Source organism: Sus scrofa, chromosome 15 (genome assembly GCF_000003025.6).
Source record: "Sus scrofa isolate TJ Tabasco breed Duroc chromosome 15, Sscrofa11.1, whole genome shotgun sequence".
In the NCBI taxonomy this organism is placed as follows: domain Eukaryota; kingdom Metazoa; phylum Chordata; class Mammalia; order Artiodactyla; family Suidae; genus Sus; species Sus scrofa.
The window spans coordinates 100563441-100585569 of record NC_010457.5 but is presented as its reverse complement, the minus strand read 5'-3'; the positions used below and the strand labels follow the sequence as shown (position 1 = coordinate 100585569).

At 36.8% G+C, this 22129-nt stretch overlaps 1 protein-coding gene across 18 annotated transcripts in view; it reads right to left on the bottom strand.

Moving 5' to 3' along the window:
* The window catches only part of CCDC150 (coiled-coil domain containing 150), a 95186-nt gene that overhangs the window by 49009 nt on the left and 24048 nt on the right, over positions 1–22129 (bottom strand). For 8 of the 18 annotated variants that reach the window (XM_021074909.1, XM_021074914.1, XM_021074911.1 and 5 more), the window contains 7 exons: positions 21520–21563; positions 19657–19749; positions 17400–17507; positions 14458–14582; positions 13741–13918; positions 13111–13179; positions 3045–3158 (listed from right to left, as the gene is read on the bottom strand). In XM_021074909.1, coding sequence (XP_020930568.1) covers positions 3045–3158; positions 13111–13179; positions 13741–13918; positions 14458–14582; positions 17400–17507; positions 19657–19749; positions 21520–21563 — 731 coding nt within the window. The remainder of the gene's footprint in view (positions 1–3044; positions 3159–13110; positions 13180–13740; positions 13919–14457; positions 14583–17399; positions 17508–19656; positions 19750–21519; positions 21564–22129) is intronic. The other 10 variants (XM_021074919.1, XM_021074923.1, XM_013982277.2 and 7 more) reach the window with 3 other exon arrangements.

Here is a 22129-nt window from a genome sequence, read left to right as displayed (position 1 = left end):
ACTGGCGAATCACCTTAGAAACAGCATACAAAGAAAAATGCTAATGCTAAGAATATATATTTTAACTCAAACACAAAAATGTCAATCCTTGGAAAAGCAGGAAGATAACACAGAATTATCTTAAGATATGAAAAGTAGGTTCTCAAAGATCAATGGTAAGGCACAAAATGATTTCTAAAATCATTGTAAAAAATCTGGGACGGCTATAGAAGTTAGCAAAAGTTAGAAGAATACATAAAACCAAGAGATAGTAGCATTTGGTTAAGCTATTTTATAAGTAGATTGTTAGGTAGGAATTTTATTCAAAATATTTAACAACCAGTATGACATGGGCCTCCGCAACTCTGACACCCACACAAGTGTACACTGACTGTCATCCTAGTTTTAAGAAATACTACATTTAATTCATTGTTTAATTTCAAGTCATTAAAGTCCTACCTGTGTATGGAATTAAATCTATTTCTGTCTGGTGCTACCATTTGAAAATGTGTGTTTAAAATACAAATGAAAAGTGGGGAGGATAGTCATTTAACTTGACCCCGGGAATAGTAATTTTCCCACATTTGGATCTTTTCTCACTGTGGTTCCCTGCATGACTGCCTGTGGTAATGGACTTAAATTACACCATCATTAAGGGCTGAAATGGCAAAAATAAACCTAAAATTTGAAAGTATAAGAAAAAAAGATATTTATACAAGGATACTGTATGCTGGCCCTGTGACGGTCACTTTATACACAATATGATATTTAATTCTCATAGCCTGGCAAGACAGACATGACCCTCTTTTGTGTTCTGCCCAATCAATGTTTCTTAAACACATATCATGTATTAGGTATTATGCTAGGCAAAGGGTATAAAGATGAGTAACTACTCTTTTTGCATTAGGAGAGGGTGAATGAAGGCAAATGCATAAGCAGGCCAATTTCTAACTTAGGCAGTAAATATTTTTATGTGTGTATACAGAGTAGGCTGTGGGAACCCTACAATTAGGGGAGATCCCCTTGACACTGAAGACCACAGAGGTTAAGAACCTGGCCGGATCACACAGGAATAGAGCCAAGGATTGAAACCAGGTCTGAATTTAAATCTGAGGTGTGGCATACACAACACAAACACATATGTGTATCTCTCAAAATCAGTAACAAGTTATACTAGAGGTGTTTTTTTTTTGTTTTTGTTTTTTGTTTTTAATGGCTACAGCAGCGGCATATGGAAGTTCCCAGGCTAGGGACTGAATCCTAGCTGCAGCTGTGACCTACACCACAGGTGCAGCAATGCTGGATCCCTGAACCCACTGCACTGGGGATTGAACCCTCGCCTCCACAATGACCAGAACCACTGCAGTCAGATTCGTAACTCCCTGCACCACAGCAGGAACTCCTAGTGGATCCTTTTTAAATTGATCATTTCAAGTGTTAATTCTCAAAGAACACAAACATATGGCCAACATTGAATAGCAATAAGTTTAATGATATTGCTCAAAGTTTTTAAAAAGTCCTGAAATCTGGATCTCTTTCCTCAAGACTCATACTGCCAACTGAAGCACTTCTGGGAAGGCTTGGTTAGAGAATATTCTATGCAGAGACACCGAAATGCAAGCTGGAACTGAGGTGTGGGTTATCATTGGGAGACTTTAACCAAGAGGTTTAGTGAGTAGGCATGAATCAATATTGACCAAATCACTTGCAAGGTCCGTCAAAATCACTAATGGGATAATGCTCACTAGCAGTGGGGGACTAGAATCAGGCAAACTGAGAAGTCCTCCAGAAAGACCAAAATCAGATAGGTAGATAAGTCCAGCTAAGGCCTGACAAACAAGCATAGGACATGGATGAATCTTTAATCCTGAGGGAGCAAGAACTGGTTTGAGATAGTACCAGGAATTGGGGCTAATTTACCTTGACACTCTGATAAGAACTTAACAGGCTTTTCCCTCAGACAGTTGAGATCCTAAGAATTCAATAAATGTTAGTAATCTGCTACATGCTTTACATGTATTAATTTATTTAATCTTAACAACCTAATAATAGTATTATTATCCTCATTTTGACAGATTAAGAAACTGAGACTCAGGATTAGAATCACCCCCAACGTCACAGCCAAAATTGAAACATCAAAAGACAGTCTAGCTCTAAAGCCATGAAAATATAAAAGGATTTAGATTTGGTCTCTCTAATTTTTCACAGTTGAAGTAATGAGCAGTTTATGACAAAGATTAAAAGAATTTAGCTCAGATTAAGACAGACTCAAATCAGAGTCTTCTATGGAATTTTGAAGGAGTAATTTTATAGAAGCAATAACTAATTCTTTCTCAAGTTTTCAAAAGCACACAGAAAACGCATTAGCTACTTAACAGAACAGTCATCTCTTTAAATCCCTTTCACCCAGAGATGTTTTAAGAATTCTACCATTTATTTATAATGTACTGATCTTGCCAAATAGCTCTTACAAATCAAACTTACCACAGATTTCCTTCCTAGTGAAGGGTATGTCAGAAAGGGAAAAAAATAAAATAAAATTTTCTTCCTCACAATTTATGGAAAAGAAAATGTTTTAAAATATTAAAAATATTTGTGCTTTTCAGCATTACTGACCGTCTGTGTAGGCAGATATTTAATAGCTACCTTAAATTCTTTTTTTTTTTTTTTTCAGGCTGCACCTGCGGTGTATGGAAGTTCCCAGGCTAGGGGTCAAATTGGAGCTGCAGTTGCCAGCCTAACCCACAGCATTGCTGGATCTGAGCAGCATCCGAAACCTACACCGCAGCTTGTGACAACATGCTCCTTAACCCACTGAGCAAGGCCAGTATTGGTCAGATTCTTAATCCACTGAGCCACAACGGGAACTCCTGCCTTAAATTTTTGTTTTCTTAAATCCTCTGTTGAATACCGTACAGCTCTATGACATATTTAGCCTGAGTTATTCAGGACTCATGATAATTATCAAAATACAAACAAATGAAGAAAACCCATCTCCTGACTTGTGATTTTTTAAACTCATTAGTCATTAACTAACTACTTTAGACTGACCTTTTTATACCCACCCAATGGTAATCTGAAGTTGCTTGCTCAAGTTCTAGGGAAGCCATTTGATCTGCCAGTTGCTTATTCTTCTCCTCTAGAGTCTGAAGGTTGTGGGTTAATGCATTTATGTCTACCTTTGAAAAACAAAAAGGAGAAAAGAAATCTATGGCCGATCCAAAAACATTAGCTCGTTTTTAAAATGGCATTTTTAACCATAAAATAGATTGTATCTTACGAACACGTTTCTCTGCTTTTCTAGTTTTCTTCAGCGAGAGGGTTATTACAAATTGCATAGTGCACATGGACTAGAAGTGGAAGTCCTGCTGGTACTTAATGTTTATTTAAATATTAATTCAAGGGAGTTCCCATTGTGGCTCAGTGGTTAATGACTCCAATTAGGAACCATGAGGTTGTGGGTTCGATCCCTGGCCTTGCTCAGTGGGTTAAGGATCCGGCATTGCCATGAGCTGTGGTGCAGGTCACAGACGCAGCTTCAATCTGGTGTTGCTGTGACTCTGGTGTAGGCCGGTGGCTATAGCTCCAGTTGGACCCCTAGCCTGGGAACCTCCATATGCTGTGGGAGTGGCCCTAGAAAAGGCAAAAAGAGACAAGAAATAAATAAATAATAAATATTAACTCAAGCACACAAATATAGATGCAAAAATCCTCTACCAAATATTAGCAAAATGAATACAGCAATACAACAAATCAGGACTAACTGAAGTTTATCCCAGTAATACAAAGTTTGTTCAACACTGAAAATTAATTAGCATAATTCACCACATCAATAAACTATAGAAGAAAAATCATGTGACCATCTTGATACAGAAAAAGCATTCCACAAAATCCAACATTAATATGATAAAATCACAGTATCCTAAAAATGAAAGAGAACATCTGTATCTGATAAAAGTATATCTACAACAAAACTACAACTAATATTCCACCAATATCAATATTGGTGAAAGACTGAGAAAAAAAGCAAGGATATCTACTGTCACCATTCCTATCCAGAATCGTACAGGAGGCCTTAGCTGGTGCAATACAGTAAGATAAAGTAATAGACGGCAGAGGGAGCACAATTAAGATGGCAGAAGAGTAGGACGTGGAACTTATCTTCTCTCACAAATACATTGAAAAAAAATCTATGTGTAGAACAATTCTCACAGAACGTCTACTGAACACTGGCAGAGACCTCAGACTGCCAAAAAAAGGGAAAGAAAACCTCCACATATATGGGGGAAAAATACAAAACTAAAGAAGAGAGAGAGAGAAGACAGAAAAAGGAATCAAGACAGGACCAGAACTCCTGGGAGGGAGCTGTGAAAGAGGAAAGGAATCTGCACAATGGGAGGCCCCCTTGGCAGGGAGATCAGGCAGGATGGAAAGGAAGCCTCAAAGTCTTGGAGAAAAGCACAATAGCCTGTATGAGGAGGGTAAAGCAGAGACAGGGCCACAAAGACCATCAGTACCATTGCCCAGTGCACCCCAGCATGGGACACTTGGGTGGAGCTGGGAGCTGAGGCTTGGGCTTCAGAGGTCAGTTCTGGGGAGAGGACTAGGGTTGACTGAAGGGAAACCCCCTGAGGATGTTAGAAAGTGATGCATCACCACAGCAGAGGGAATGCGAGAGGAGGCTTGGGCTTGCCAGAGATGTAAGGTGCCATTGTGGGGGAATGTAGGGGGGTAGGGGTGGCATGGGACTGCCCTGGGCACTTCGTTCTCTGTGTACATGGGCTCTCAGTGGCAGGGTACCTTCTGCATGGGCTATTGGGGTGGGTGGCAAGATGCTGCAACCATTGCAGTCTTGAGAGGTGGGTGTGACCCGCCACTGCTTGCTGCCCCTACCAACCCAGTGACTAATGCCACTGCAGAGGGCCCTGCAATAGGTGTCGCCCATTGCCCCCACCTCACTAGGAATGCACACTGCCATTGTCACTGCTGAGAGCTAATTCCCAGGGTCCTGCAACCAGGCACTGTTCTTTGCTTCCACCTCCCTGGGGGGTCACTGCCACTGCCAAGGGCCTGAAACCAGGTGTAGCTTTCCAGACCACCTCTCTGTGGGTTGTTTCTGCTGCCAAGGGCCCAGGGAATGGTGTTGCCAGGAGGCACTGCCCATTGTCCCCCTATCCTCAGAAGCATGTGTGAGTTGTGCAGCTGCACATTCTCTATCAAGGAGATAATGGCCTACAGACACTGAAGAAAGAGACAGCAAGCATCCAAACCAACAGCAGCCATCATGCCAAAAAATTAGTAAACATACACAAGCTACCCAGGGAAGCTACTGCATATAAATAGCACTCTAAGACTCAATCCAGTAGATAATTGTTTCCCTTAAATTTACATAGGAAGAAAAATATAAGCAAAATGAAGAAGCACAGGAACCATTCCCAGCTAAGAGAACAAGAGAATTCCCCTAAAGGACTCAGCAATAAAACAGACCTCTGCAGTCTAACAGGCACCAAGTTCAAAAAGGAGGTAATAAGGAGTTCCCATAGTGGTTCAGCAGAAACAAATCCAACTAGTAACCATGAGGTTGCTGGTTCAATCCCTGGCCTCACTCAGTGAGTTAAGGATCTGGTGTTGCCATGAGCTGTGGCATTCCACACATGGCTCAGATCTGGCGTTGCTGTAGCTGTGGCGTAGGCCAGTGGCTACAGCTCCAATTTGACCCCCAGTCTGGGAACTTCCATATGCTGCAAGCATGGCCATAAAAAGCAAAAAAAAAAAAAAAAAAAAAAAGGAGGTAACGAAAATATGGAAGTAGTTAAGAACAGTCATCGACATAAATGCAGATTATGATGAAAAGGAACTAGAAATTATAAGAAGGAGCAAAGAAAAATTAGAAAAGTCATTAGCTGAGACAAAAGCTGAGCTAAAGGCAATGAACAGCAGAATGAATAATGCAGAAAAGTGAATAAATGACTTGGAAGATAGAACAATGGAAATCACCCAATCAGGACAGCAAACAAAAAGCCAAATGGAAAAAAATGGAAGTAATATAAGAGACCTATGGGATAATATAAAGCATCTCAATCTACGCATAATAGGGATTCCAGAAAGAGAGGAAAGAGAATGGGGATTGAAAATGTATTTGAAGAAATTATGGCTGAAAACTTCCCAAATCTAAAGAAGGAAACAGATATCCAGATACAGGAAACACAAAGTTTCCAATAAGATGAACTCAAACAGACCTACATCAAGACATATTAGAATAAATATGTCAAAAGGTAAAGATAAGGAGAAGATTCTAAAGGCAGCAAGAGGAAAACAAAGAGTTAATTACAAGGGAATGCCCATAAGGCTATTGGCTGCTTTCACTACAGAAACACTGCAGGCCAAAAGGAAGTGGCAAGATGTACTCAAAGTTCTCAAAGGGAAAAACTTGCAAACTAGAGTATTCTACCCAGAAGTTTATCATTTAAAATAGAAGGAGAAATAAGACACAGGATGGAGGAAATCACAATTGGGAAGTAATTATGTAAATATAAGCCAGGATACAGATCAAAAAGAAAAAAAAATTTTGGGAAAGTAATGATATGCAAAAGGAATAGCAAAAGGATAAAAACATAAAGAGGTAAAAAAGGACATCAAAATCATAATATGTGGGGGAGGAGAGTAAGAAAGAAGATTCTTTTATTTATTTATTTATTTTAGCATTTGTTTAAGACTATGTGACTATCAGTCTAGAGTAAGCCGATATAAAAAGGGGTAGCATACTTGAGGAACAGGGCAACCACAAAGCAAAAACCAACAACAGATTCACAAAAACCTAAGAGAAGAGTATACAAACATAAAATAAAAGGAAATCATCAAACCACAAAAAAGAAAAAAAAAAACAAAGGAGAAACATTAAATCAACTGGAAAACAAGGTTTAAATTGGCAATAAATACATATATATCAATAATTAACTTAAATGTCAATGGACTGAAAGCTCCAATCAAAGACACCAAGTCACAGATTGGATAAAAAAAGAGCCCACAATATGCTGCCTACAAGAGACCCACCTTAGGGCAAAGGATACATGTAAATTGAAAGTGAGGGGATGGAAAAAGTTATTTCATGTGAATGGGAAAGACAGGAAAGCAGGAATTGCAATACTCATATGAGACAAAATAGATTTCAAAAAAAAAAAGGCCATAAAGAAAGATAAAGGACACTATTTAATGATAAAAGGGTCAATTCAAGAAGAGGGTTATTGCACTTGTCTACATACATGCACTTAATGTAGGAATACCCAAATACATAAAATACTAACAGACATAAAGGGAGTAAATGATTGGAATACAATTATAGTAGGGGACTTGAACACCCTACACACATCAATGGACAATAGATCTTCTAGACTGAAAAATCAATAAGGCAACAAAGATCTTAAATGACGCAAGAGAACAGTTATACTTAATTGATGTTTTCAGGACATTACATCAAAAACCCCAGAATATACATTCTTTTCAAGTGTACATGGAACATTCTCTAGGACTGACCAAGTACTAGGGCACAAAACTAACCTCAACAAATTTAAAAGTATAGAAATTATTTCAAGCATCTTCTCTGACCACAACATTATGAAACTAGAAATCAACCACAGGAAAAGAAGTGAGAAAAAACTGACTACATGGAGAGTAAACAACATGCTACTAAAAAACCAATGGGTCAATGAGGAAATCAAAAAGGAAATTAAAAAAATACCTTGAGACAAATGACAATGAAAACACAACCATATAAAATCTGTGGGATTCCACAAAAGCAATTCCCAGAGCGAAGTTCATATTGATTGATATAGGCTGTTCTCAAGAAACAAGAAAAATGTCAAACTGATGACTTAACCTACCACCTAAAAGAATTAGAAGAAAACAACAAACAAATCTAAAGTCAGCAGAAGAGAGGAAACAATAAAGATCAGAAAGCAAATAAATAAAACAGAGATTAAAAAAATAGAAAAAAAATCAATAGAACCAAGAGATGATTCTTTGACAGGGTAAACATAATTAACAAAACTCTGGCCAGGCTCAGCAAGAAGAAAAGAGAGAGAACCTAAATAAACAAAATAAGAAATGAAAAAGGGGAAATCTTAATGGATACTGCAGAAGTACAAAAAACTGTAACAGAATACTATGAACAATTACATGTCGACAAATTTGACAATCTAGAAGAAACGGACAACTTTCTAGAAACATTCAGCCCACCAAAACTGAACTTAAAAGAAATAGATAGTTTGAAGAGACCAGACCGATATGTAATTTAAAACAAAAAAACAGAAAACAAAAAAACTCCCCACAAACAAATATTCAGGAACAGATGGCTTCACAGGCGAATTCTACCAAACATATAAAGAACTTATACCAATCCTTCTCAAACTCTTCCAAAAGAGTGACGGCCCATCTCTAATACCAAAACCAGACAAAGAAAGTACCAAAAAAGAAAATTACAGGCCAGTGTCTTTGATGAATATAGATGTAAAAATTCTCAACAAATTTTTAGCCAACCAAAAGCAGAACAACACATCGAAAAGATCATACACCATGACCAAGTGGGATTCATTCCAAATTTACAAGGATGGTTCACATAACCACATGATCATCTTGATAGATGTAGAAAAATCAACTGACAAAATTCAATATCCATTCATGTTAAAAACTCCTTCCAAAGTGGGTATAGAGGGAACATACGTCAACATAATAAAAACCCTGAGTGTATATAATACTCAGTGATGAAAAACTGGAAGAAAAAAAAAAACCCAAAAAATGCTTAAAAAAAAACCCAAAAAACAAAAACAAACAAAAAAAAGGATACAAATTGGAAGAGAAGAGGTAAAATGGTCACTACATGCAGATGACTTGATACTACAAATAGAAAACCCTAAAGAATTCCACACACACAAAAAATACTCTATCAACAAATTCAGCAAAGTAGCAGAAGACAAGATTAACATTTATCAAATCAGTTGCCTTTCTGTATGATAACAATAAAAGATTAGAAAAGCAGTAATAAAAAAATACCTTTTAAAATCACACCAAAAATAAAATACCTATGACCAAGGAGGTAAAAGACTTACACCAAGAACCATAAAATATTAATAACGGGAATTAAAGAGGATTCAAAGAAATGGAAAGATATCCCACACTCCCGGATTAGAAGAATTAATATTGTTAAAATCTACATACTAACCAAAGAAATCTACAAATTTAATGTGAGCCATATCAAACTACCCATGACATTTTTCACAGAACTAGAACAAATAATCCAAAAATGTATATGGAATCATACAGACCCAGAATTGCCAAAGCAATCCTAAGGTAAAAAACAAAGCAGGAGGCATAACTCTCCCAGACTTCAGACAATACTACAAAGCCATAGTCATCAAAATAGTGTGGTATTGGTGCAAAAACACATATGATCAATGGGTCAGAATAGAGAGCCCAGATATAAACCCAGATACCTAGGGAAAATTAATCTTGAACAAAGGAGGCCAGAATATAAAATGGGAAAAAGACAATCTCTTCAGCAAGTGGTGCTGGGAGACTGGACAGCTACATGTAAATCACTGAAATTAGAACACCCTCTCACACCATGCATCAAAAAAACACCTCAAAATTGCTTAAGGACTTAAAACATAACACCATAAAACTCCTAAAAGAGAACATAGGCAAAACATTCTCTGACATAAATGGTACAAATATTTTTAAGTCAGTCTCCCAAGCCAATAGAAATAAAAACAAAAGTAAGTAAATGGGACCTAATCAAACTTACAAGCTTTTGCACAGCAAAGGAAACCATAAATAAAACAAAGAGACAACCTCCAGGATAGGAAGAAATAGTTGCAAACAATGAAACTGACAAGGGCTTATTCTTCAAAATATACAAACAACACATACAACTCAACAATAAAAACAAAAACCAACTGAAAAATGGGCAGAGGGCCTAAACAGAAATTTCTCCAAAGAAAACATATGCATGGCCAGTAGGCACATGAAAACTGCTCAACATTGCTAATTATTAGAGAAATGAAAATCAAAACTACAATGATGTACCACCTTCTACCAGTCAGAATGGCTATCATCAATAAGTGTACAAATAAACACTGGAGGGGGTGTGGAGAAAATGGAATCCTCCCACACTGTTGGTGGGAATGTAAATTGGTAAAACTACTATGGAAACCAGTATGGAATTTCCTCAGAAAATTAAAAATAGAATTATCATATGACCCAACAATTCCACTTCTGCACATACATCTGGACAAATCTATAATTCAAAAAGATACATGCACTCCTATGTTCATAGCTGTACTATTCACAACAGTAAAGACATGGAAACAAACTAAATGTCCCTCAGCAGATGAATGGATTAATGGATTATATGTGGTTCATATACGCAATGGAATACTATTCGGCCATAAAAAAGAACGAAATAATGCCATTTGCAGCAACATGGATAAAACTAGAGATTATCAGACTAAGTGAAGGAAATCAGAAAGAGAAAGACAAATACCACATTATATCATTTATACGTAGAATCTAAAATATGGCACAAATAAACCTATGTACAAAAAGAAACAGACTCACAGACACAGAGAGCAGCCTTGTGGTTGCCAAGGGCGGGGGGAATGAGATGGACTGGGAATCTGAGGTTGGTAGATGCAAATTATTACATTAGGAATGGACAAACAACAAGGTTCTACTGCATATCACAGGGAACTATATCCAATCTCCTGGGACAGACCAAGATGGAAAATATAAATAAAATAAAGAACATATATATAACTGAGTCACTTTGCTGTACAGCAGAATTGGCACATTGTAAAATCAACTATAATTTAAAAAAAATAATAAACTGAATTAAAACGGTTAAAAATTTGAAGAAATAGTTTAAGTTGTTGATGGTAAATAAGCAGATGAAAAGATACTCAATATTACTAGCCATATGAGAAAACCAAATTACATCACAATGACATACCCCTATACACCAATTAGAATGGCTGAAACTAAAAAAACTGACAATATCAAGTACTAGTGATATAGTAGAAACACTGGAACTCATATATTACTGGTAGGATGCACACACCCCTGGAAAACAGGTGAACGTATATTTACCACAGGATTAATAAGTCCAACTCTTGATATATATCCGAGAGAAATAAAAATATATGTTCATATGCAAATATTTATACAGACTTTTATCATAATTGCCAAAATCTGGAAACAAACTGAATGTTCTTCAGTTGGCAAATGGGTAAAGAAACTGCTATATATCCATATAATGGAACATAAACTACTGATACATATAACAGCATGGATGGATCTCAAATCTCAAATGCTTTATGCTAAATACAAGAAGCCAAACTTAAAATACTATATATTGTATGATTCCATTTATATCATATTCTAGAAACGATATAACTATAGCGATAAAAAAAAACAAACAAACAAACAAAAAAAAACCAACAGATCGGTGGTTGCTGGGGGATGGGGATGGAGGAAGAGGTTGATTACCAAAAGCACAAGGGAACTTTCTGGGGTTCTATATTTTGATTGTGGTAGTGGTTACATGACTGTGTTTGTCAAAGCTCCAAAAACCATACTGTAAAAACAGGGTGAATTTCACTTGGTAAATTATAGCTTAATAAGACTGGCTTTAAGAAAACAGCTTTATAATGAATACAACATGTAAAAAATATCAAGTTAGACCAAAAACTGGGACTCTGTAACAAGCATTATCATTTGTCCTAATAGAACCTCTCTAACTAACAGGTATCTTTCAGCCCATGAACATACACTTAGCCTACATTAAGATAAATGAAAGCAGCCAAGCAAAATAAATAATGCCACATTTTAATCGCAAATAGCATTTGCCTTTGCCATGAAATATCATTAACATTTTAAAGCAAAGAGCATTAATGAATTTAATAATATCCACCAATCTTCCAGATTTTAAAAAGCATACTTGAGGCCACATTGACACCTTGCTACAGAAATTCAGCTTTATTTAAAGATTTTGGGGTGGACTGCTTTCACATCATTAGTCATGAATGACTAAACCATGGCCGAAGGTACCTGCCAGCTTGGTGAACTGTCTTTGAGCTTTGGCTCAGAATTTAGCTTTTCTCCTCTCCCCAATTCTTTTTCTTTTTTTTTTTTTTTATGACACACTCTTGGCATATGAAAGTTTGAGGGCTAGGGGTCAAATTGGAGCTGCAGCTGCCAGCCTATAACACAGCCATAGCAACACCAGATCTGAGCCATATCTGCAACCCATATCACAGCTTAAAGCAACACTGGATCCATGACCAGGGATTGAACCCACATCCTCAAGGACACTATGTTGGGTTCTTCACACACTAAGCCACAACAGGAACTCCTTCTCTCCAATTCTTAACCTAAAAGTTCATATATATGGTAAAACAAATGCTGTTTAGTTGAACCAGAAGCCAAGAGACAGTCAAGGCTTGATGACTATATCCAATACCTCTTGTTGGGTTTACTGAGTGGGGCAGGCTAATAGTCCTTGATGCTCCAGATAGATTTTATAGATGACAATGATATATAATCTTTGTTCAAATTTTAAAACACAAACAGCAATGATGATTTCTATTTTAATAAGAAAATAGAAAATAGAAAATGATTTATATTTTAATAAGGATTGTTTTTGTTTCTCTGGCCATTCTGTCTTTATAGAACCCAGAAAAGGGTTTCTCACAAATAGAGTGGCAAGTGCTAATAATAAGTTAGGGAGACTAAATTAGCTTTTGTTTCTCCTAAAACAGCACTATCAGCAATCACCCCTTTACCTCCCATAGGCCCATTAGTTCATTCTCAGGGAACTTGCTGGCTAAGCTACTAGGTGAACACTAGGGTCTGAGCAGGGATGACTCACTGGCAAACACCAGATGCTCAATAAGCACATGTTACTCAGAAGCAGCCTTTTTCTGGAGTGACAGGAGTATTCCAAGGGCATCCAGCTTCTCTATTCTCTCACATCTTGGTATTAAACAAAATAACCCATCTCCTCATTAAGCTGATATAGGAGGCAGCAATACAGAAGGAAATAAAATGCAAGGACATAACAACAAATAAGATATGGAATACCTTGTTTTTAGCTAATTCCTCTTCCAAATTGCTTTTTTCTTGTGCTACTTCTTTTTCTGCTTTATTAACCTGTCCAAGAGGGGGGAAAAAAAAGAAATGGGTCAATTTAAAAATGGCCAACAGGTTCTATTATAGCAGACACACCCTGCATGTCAATTAATACCTACACTGCAGAGATAGCACATCCTCTCAGAAAAGGGGCCACTCAGGGAGTTTCTGAGACAGAGCAGACTTCACAAACAGCCCTGAAATTAGAAAGACACGTCTGCATGTCAGACTCTGCTGGTTCCTTCCTAATTAGGAAGACTGGGCTGCTTTCCCTTACACTGTTTCCTCTATACTGTCCCACTCCTACAGGGGGAATCAATTTTTAAAATCAGACCCCTTAACTAACATGAGGATGTGCAATGATTAGTTAACATTCACTAACGCTGCATGAGGGTATACTATTTGGCACAGACTGCTCATATACTAAAAGATATAGATTAGCAACCCAGATTTCTTTAATGGACAACTCAGATAAACTGCATCTGAGTTGTATGTCTTTTCTTGTCTTTTGCACTTAAAATACAATTTTAAAACAAGATCACCACCATAACCAGGAGATAACATATATCTGCCTCTACCTACCTTGCTTTGAAGTCTTTCTTTCTCCTCTAGCAGAGAATTCTTCTCTTGCATTGATGCTTCCAGTTCATCTCGCAATCTCACGATAGTTGACTCTAGCAGCTCTTTTTGCACGGCTGTCCTCTTCTCAGCATCCTGTGCTTTCTGGGTACACTGGTTATGTTCAAGGATTAAATGGTCCCTGCAGGAAGAGAACAAGGAGATATGAAAGTTAAATGAGAGATCTTCTTTAACAGAAAGACCAAATATTCTCATAGAAAATATATCCTGCCTGAGAGCAGTTACTGACACGGTCTAACAGAACTAGTTCCTTGAGAATAGCGTCTTTATTTTTGTGGCTAACTCAGCAAATGCAGAATTCAACATTTTCATTAACGATAAGAAATACAGGGAGTTCCTATCGTGACTCAGCAGTAACGAAACCAACTAGTATCCATGAGGATGCAGGTTTGATCCCTGGCCCCGCTCAGTGGATTAAGAATACAGTGTTGCTGCTAGCTGCAGTGTAGGTCGCAAACTCAGCTTGGATCCCACGTTGTGTGGCTGTGGCATGGGCCGGCAGCTGCAGCTCCAGCCCCCAGCCCGGGAACTTCCGTATGTTGCAAGTTTGGCACTCAAAAGACAAAAAAAAAAAAAAAAAAAAAAAAAAAAAAAAAAAAAAAAAAGAAAAAAAAGAAAAAGAAATATAAATGCAAATGAAAAAACAGAAGGTTTGCTTACAAATGCACTTGGAGTTGTGTTTTCTCATTCTGAACAGTCTGTAGCTCACTTGTGATACTGGCATGGGCTGCATCCAGCAGTAAGTTTTGTTCTTGAAATGTCTTTGTCATCATTTTCTGTTCTTCCTGAGTGTTGGAAGTAATATTAAAAGTTGAGATGCCAAAGTCATTTGATAGGGTATCATACTAAATAACTAAAGATACTAAATAAGCTTACAAAAAACAAATTTCATTAAACCCCTTTTTAAATGAATTTCTTAATATCCAGCTTTTTCTTTGTCCTTACCCTGTCTTGATGACAATTTTATCATTTTATAGCTCTTCCAGCAAACAATCAAGATGCATTATTTACCCAGCTTGCTGCAAAATTTATAAACCTCCTAACATGAACAAATTTGTAGACATAAAACTATATTAAATGTATTTTTACCTTTTTTTTAATTTTTATTTTTTTAGGGCTGCAGTCGCAGCATATGGAGGTTCCCAGGCTAGGGGTTGAATCAGAGCTGTAGCTGCTGTCCAATGCCACAGCCACAGCAACACAGCCGAGCTGTGTCTGCAACCTACACCACAGCTCACAGCAATACCAGATCCTTAACCCACCAAGCAAGGCGAGGGATCAAACCTGTATCCTCATGGATGCTAGTCAGATTTGTTAACCACTGAGCCACAACAGGAACTCCAAGTATATTTTTAGTTCTATAAAATTTCAATATGATACTATATTTTAAAAAGTAAAACTATATCAATGTATATAAAGTGAAAAGATCCTTCCATCCATATCTCCTCCTACCTTTTTCAAATAATTCCATTCTCTAGGAACAATCATGTTTCATAGTTTAGTATAAATTATTTTGACAGAATCAGAAATTGCACTCAGATACTATACAGCAGAAGTACTATAATTGTTTTACACAATTAATTTTCTCTGGCTTACTATTTTGGGATTATCAAAACAGCATTTTTTACGCACATTCCCTCTACCTACAATTTATAAAGCTTTTGTAAATACAGTACAGAGTAATGATTACTTTTGTAAACATATTTTAAAACCCTTTTATTTGAACAATATTTGTCTGCAAGGCAAACCTTCACACCTGGCAAAATGTGATTTCACTTGTGTAACATTCCAAAGTCTTTCTTTTTTTTTTTTAGCCGCCCCATGGCCAGGGATCAGATCTGAGCCAAGCCTCACTAAGCTGCAGCTGTGGCAACACCTGATTCCTAACCCACTGTGCTGGGCCGGGGATGGAACCTGCATCCCAGCGCTCCCAAGTCACCACTGACCTTGTTGCATCACAGTGGGAGCTCCCCAGAGTTTTAAAAATGTTTGTGAAAAAGGGTTACATACATAAGTCACATTATTCAGTCTACTAAATTTTAAGTTCCATGAACACAGGAATTTGTCTTCTTCACTTTCATAGTTCTTTTTAGATTTAGCATCATACCTGTATGGAGTAAACACTACATGTTTGTTGAGTTAATGAAGAATGCTCATTGAATAACTGTTATATACAAAACATGCTTAGCACTATGGGTAATAATGAAGGTATGTAAGACAATGTCTTAGGAAGTTCACAATGTAGTTCAGGAAATAAGACATGCATATAAATTACTACTATAGAATGCAGAATAGAGAAGCAGCATAACATAAATGCTTAAAAACACTAGGTCTAGGTCTAGGATTAAAACTAGCTATATGATTTTGGATGAGTTGATTAACTTCTCTAAATCTTATTTTGATTATCTCTAAAATGAGGATGACAAAATATCCCTTTCAGCTGCTAAGATTAAAGGAGATAGTTTATGAAAAATCCTTTGCACAATGCTTAGTATACAGTAACGTATGAATGCTCAAAAAAAAAAAAAAAAAAAAAAAAAGAGCGAGAGAGCTTTATTATAGTCTGTTTAGTGTCCTAGGAGTAGAACTTGAAAGACAAAACTGATCCTACGGAATTTCTGGAGTTCCCGTCGTGGCTCAGTCGTTAACGAATCTGACTAGGAACCATGAGGTTGTGGGTTCAATCCCGGGCCTCGCTCAGTGGGTTAAGGATCCAGCGTTGCCGTGAGCTGTGGTGTAGGTCGCAGACGCAGCTCGGATCCTGCGTTGCTGTGGCTCTGGTGTAGGCTGGCAGCTACAGCTTTGATTTGAGCCCTAGCCTGGCAACCTCCATAAGCCATGGGTGCAGCGCTAGAAAAGACAGAAAGACAAAAAAAAAAAAAAAAAAAAGAAAAAGAATGGAATTTCAAATAGTTGAAAATTAAGTAAAGACCATTCTTAGCAGAGGAAATATCATAAGCAAAATGGCAAAAAGAAAAATACTTTAGGGTCAGTCATAAGTATTCTCCATGATTCTATCAATAGCGGCACAGGTAATTACTTTTCATAAAGTAATTAACATTTGAAACGAAATCATTAAGAAAGCACTGAGTGTAAGGCCAAATGACCCCTCTGATGAATACAGACAACAGTTAACCAAAAAATAAAATAATTCAGAAAATTTCTTGAAATTGCTAAAATATTTTATTTATCCAGTAGGCTATTCATTTTTCCTGATGTCTTAGTCAAGGAGGCTTCCTGCTGACTCTACCAGAAATTAACTAGTGAATGAAGGAGTTTCCATGGTGGCTCAGCGGGTTAAGAATCTGACTAGTATCCACGAAGATATGGGTTCAAACCACGGCCTCACTCAGTGGGTTAAGGGATCCAGTTGCCATGATCTGTGGTGTAGTTTTCAGATGCAGCTCAGATCTGGCATTGCTGTGGCTGTGGTGTAGGCTGTCAGCTGCAGCTCTGATTCGACTCCTAGCCTGGGAACTTCCATATGCCACAGGTGTAGACCTAAAAAGAAGAAAAAAAAAAAAAAAAGAATTCCTGTAGTGCAGCAGAAATTAACACAACATTGTAGATCAACTATAATAAAACATTTTAAAAAAGAATACCTGCAGAATGGCTTGATGGTTAGCAATGATTCTAGTATTTTCCATTCTAACAGTCTGAAGCATGCTATTCAGCTCTGAACAGTTTCTAGTCAGTTGCTCATTCAAAGCCTAAGAAAACATATATAGTAAATCATATCTTTCCAATAAATACTTACTATTTTTAATAATTGCATAGTGTTTAACCATAGATATTAACCTAATTTATTTCACCTAATCCTAATTGATATTTCATTAGATTACAAAATACTTTCAAATATTTGGAGCCACCATCCTAAATAATTTTAGATTTAAAAGGGAAATTTGTTGATTTGATGGAGGAACTGAAGCATGTGGCAGTTTACCAATCTTCTGTTCTTCACAATTTTGAATGCCAGTCAATCAGAGCAAGACATCTACAGAATGGAATTTACAATGTAGATGCACGGCCAACATTATAGAACTCCACTTCCAAAACTGGATGATGAACTTTCAGAATTGTTTAGCTGATAACACAAAAAAACTAAGCTCCTTCATCACCAATTACAGTATTCACAAAAGCAAAATACAGATGACCATGCCATGTCACAAGATTAATTAAAATCCAAAATAAAAATTTTTTGTGCAACCAAACTATCATATATGTAGTTAGTTTATAATTCTCTTATCTTTTGGTATTTTGAAATTTGTATTCCTGTGGAAAATATATTTATTTTAGTTATTTTTACAAAGTATACTTGGTAAGGATCTTACGTTTGTTTTTTGGCCAGGCCTGTGGCATGAGGAAGTTCCTGGGCCAGGGGATCAAACCTGCACCACAGCAGTGATCCAAGCTGCTGCAGTGACAATGCTGAGAATCTTACACTTTAGTGTACAATTTAAGGATGGGGCAAATAACTCTGAAGAATTAATAGAAAGAACATACAAAAAATAGTAACAAGAAATGAAAGATAAATGAAAGATTATCTGGACGGCATCATAAGTGCTATGTCTAGTAAAATAATTAGGAGTACATTAAATGGTGTCTTAAAGTTATAAACAGATGTACAAACTATCAAGGAATACCTAGGCAGAGAAGAACTCACGGTCTTGAAAAGAATTAGCTAATTATCTTTAGAGCTAGATTGCTGGGCTCAAATTCCAACTTTGTTGCTTACAAGCAGTTATTAAACTTTCTTATCTTTAAAATGGGAGTAAGTTTGGAGTTCCCATTGTGGTGCAGCGGAAATGAATCTGACTAGGAACCATGAGGTTATGGGTTCAATCCCTGGCCTTGCTTAGTGGGTTGCTGTGGCTAGGATCCGACATTGCTGTGAGCTGTGGTGTAGGTCACAGACATGGCTTGGATCTGGCATTGCTGTGAGCTGTGGAGTAGGCTGGCAGCTACAGCTCTGATTAGACCCTAGCCTGGAAACATCCATATGCCATGGGTGGGGCCCCTAAAAAGACAAAAAAGACAAAAAAATAAATAAATAAAATGGGAGTAAGTTTCTACAGTAGTACTATGGAGAGGGATATAATTTGTTAGTAACATAAGGTGCTTAGAGTTATGCCACAACTGCAATTTGGGTTCAGTAAATATTAACTATTATTTATAGCAATAGTAGTGGTTATTATCATCATTATTTTATGCAAGAACACACTTTGTATTTTCTTTATCATAAAGAGAGCATGGCAACACTATGACCCTAACATGGAAATAATCAACTTATACTAATGAAAAGTTCTTTTAAGAGAACAACACAATTTCATTGGGCTCTATGAGAAATAATTATTTTGCCTGCATATTTGGTGACTCTTCTCCATATTCATCCATATACATAAAACATCAACTGAATTTGGGAGCTACCATCCCACAGAAAATGATTACACATAACTCCAAAATCCAGAAAGTATTTATTAGGTTCCTACTGTGCTTTGCCATAGAAGACACAAAGAAAGTCTAAGACATAGCCCTTGGCATTTAACCATTCATAAAAATAAACTGTTCATGGAAATAAAAGGTACATATTTAATGAATTAAAAAGCAAATAAAGGCAAAGTGTAAAATAGTGCATGATTTTGCAGTATATCTTATATACCTATGTGTCACAAGAATTTAGAGGGTGAAATGGGAAATGAGGTTAATTTGCTAATGTTTCATAAATGAAGTAATCTCATGGAAATAAAAATTTTGGATGATGGCAATGGTATGAGTTTATATAACAGGGTTAACCTTGGTTCCTGGTTCTTTAACTGAACAAAGTTAACATTGAATCACTAGAGAAATGGGAAAATTTACCTGTGCTTTTTCTGATGCTTCATGAAGTGACATTATTTCAGACCTCAAATATGCATTTTCCTCATGTTCTTTACTGAAAGACATCTGCAGATTCTACAGGAGAAAAAATTTCTTTTTCTACAAATAAGAGGTATTACATGTAACTCTATCAAAATACTTATTCTGTATCATGGCCAGTACCAGTTCAAGTTCTAAAGATATACATAGCTAAGTATCTTATAAGAAATTTTTAAAAACCTTCTCTCTTCAACTCTCAAACTTCTATTTATAAATTATTTATCAAAACTATTTATTAAAAATATTCTCATACTGGGATTCCAATTATAAAGAATTTGCTGGAATTCTCATTGTAGCTCAGTGGAAACAAATCTGACTAGTATCCATGAGGACAAAGGTTTGATCCCTGGCCTCGCTCAGTGGTCTGGCATTGCCATAAGCTGTGGTGTACGTCGTAGAAGCGGCTTGGATCTGGATCTGGTATTGCTGTGGCTATGGTGTAGGGTGGCAGCTACAGCTCTGATTCAACCCCTAGCCTAGCAACTTCAATATGCCACAGGTGCAGCCCTAAAAAAAAAAGACAAAAAAAAAAAAAGAATTTTACTAAAAGCCATAACTTAGGTATTTACCTAGTATCCTTATGTCAAGAAAATTCTACTCTTTAAGATGAAATATTTGCTAGTTTATATTATATACACATTTCTAATTAGCAGTAAGACTGTGATTTCAAAGAAACACATTCAAGGATCTTTTAAAATTATAAGCAGGTGAAGATATTTTCATAAAGCAACCCCCAAGGGGTGGGCAGAAGAAAATGCCTTTGCTCTGTGGAAAAAAAAAAAAAAAAAAGGTTCCCTTTGAAATGAGAGAAAGGTGATATAGGACTGTGAGTTGAAGGCTGGGTTTTACCTACCAGCTACTTACTCTGTAGGGGAAGTGCAAAATCTTAGTCCTCTCCCTTCAGAGAGAGAACCAATTTTCCATTTTCCCCCTAGAAGAACCATATCAAGAAAAGTAAACATCATTTACATCTACTCCATGAGACTGATTTAGAAATGTACTAAGATATGGCGTTCCCATCGTGGCTCAGCAGAAACGAATCTGACTGGTATCCATGAGGACGCAGGTTCAATCCCTAGCCTCACTCAGTGGGTTAAGGATCCAGTGGTATAGGTGCAGACGCGGCTTGGATACTGTGTTGCTGTGGCTGTGGCATAGGCTGCTGGCTACAGCTCCAATTTGACCCCTAACATGGGAACCTCCATATGTCATGGCCCTAAAAAGACAAAAAAAAAAAAAAAAAAAAAAAAGAAGAAAAAGAAAATGAAACGTATTAAGATATGGTAGTAATACTTACTTCTACTTTTATTGTGGTAAAATACACATAACAAATTTATCATTTTAACCATTTTTGTTTTTTTGTGGCATGGGATCAAACAATACCATAGCAGTGACCTGAGCCACAGTGGTGACAATGCTGGATCTTTAACCGGATAGGCAGTGTTAAGCTCAGTGGTATTAAGTACATACATTCATGTTGTTATGCCATCATCACCAAAAATAGTTAATATTTCTAACATTTCATTACAAAGTTTAAAACAATTCCTTTCCAAATAGGTATAAATGCAAATTAAGTCTCATTATTTTTGCCAATTCACCTTTTCCAAATTATAATAATCTGTATGAAATGATTTACTCCCTAATACCCAAATGACCACATTCCTAGATATACAATTCATTTACAATGAAACTTTTTAAATAAAGATTTAGGAGAATGAGAATGACTGTAAATCAACATGAGTGAGGAAATATTACTCAGTGAAGAGAGGAAAGAATAGCCCTGTACTCTAAAAGCTCCAAATTTACCTTATTTTCTTCAACCAACTTGGAAATGAGGTCATCTCTAGAAACTAAAAACAAAAGGTTCACATAACTATGATGATAATAACTTACAACAACTACAGTTAAATCATATGGTACTTCTTCCCTGGGAACTTTTGATTTTTTAAAGAAAAAGTTTTAGTCTGTATATTGTAGAAATAAGGAAAACACAAATATTTCTATTGTATTTTTATAGACTGGAAACTAAATCATGGAATTATCAAGAGGCCAGTCCATGGTCACATGCCATGGTAAAGGGGGCCACATGGTACTCTGTGCACAGATGATGAGATTTTGAGGGACGTCAAGCTGGAGAGGCACACAATCAACACCTTTTTTTAGATCACTCTGACATGGGCTGTTTAAAGTCTGAAGATCAGTTTAGTAGCTTGTGCAGGACCAACTGTAAGACAGTGATAGCTGGCTCTAACATAATGACAATGGGGATGTGGAAGAAAAAGACTTGTGAAAAGCAAGCAGATGAGGACCTGGTGACTGACTGGTGGAGTAAAGGCAATAGATGAGTCAAGAAAAAGTGTGTTCAGACTTGGACAGCAGCGTGAATGGTGGACTCTAAATAGGGAATTGAGGGCAA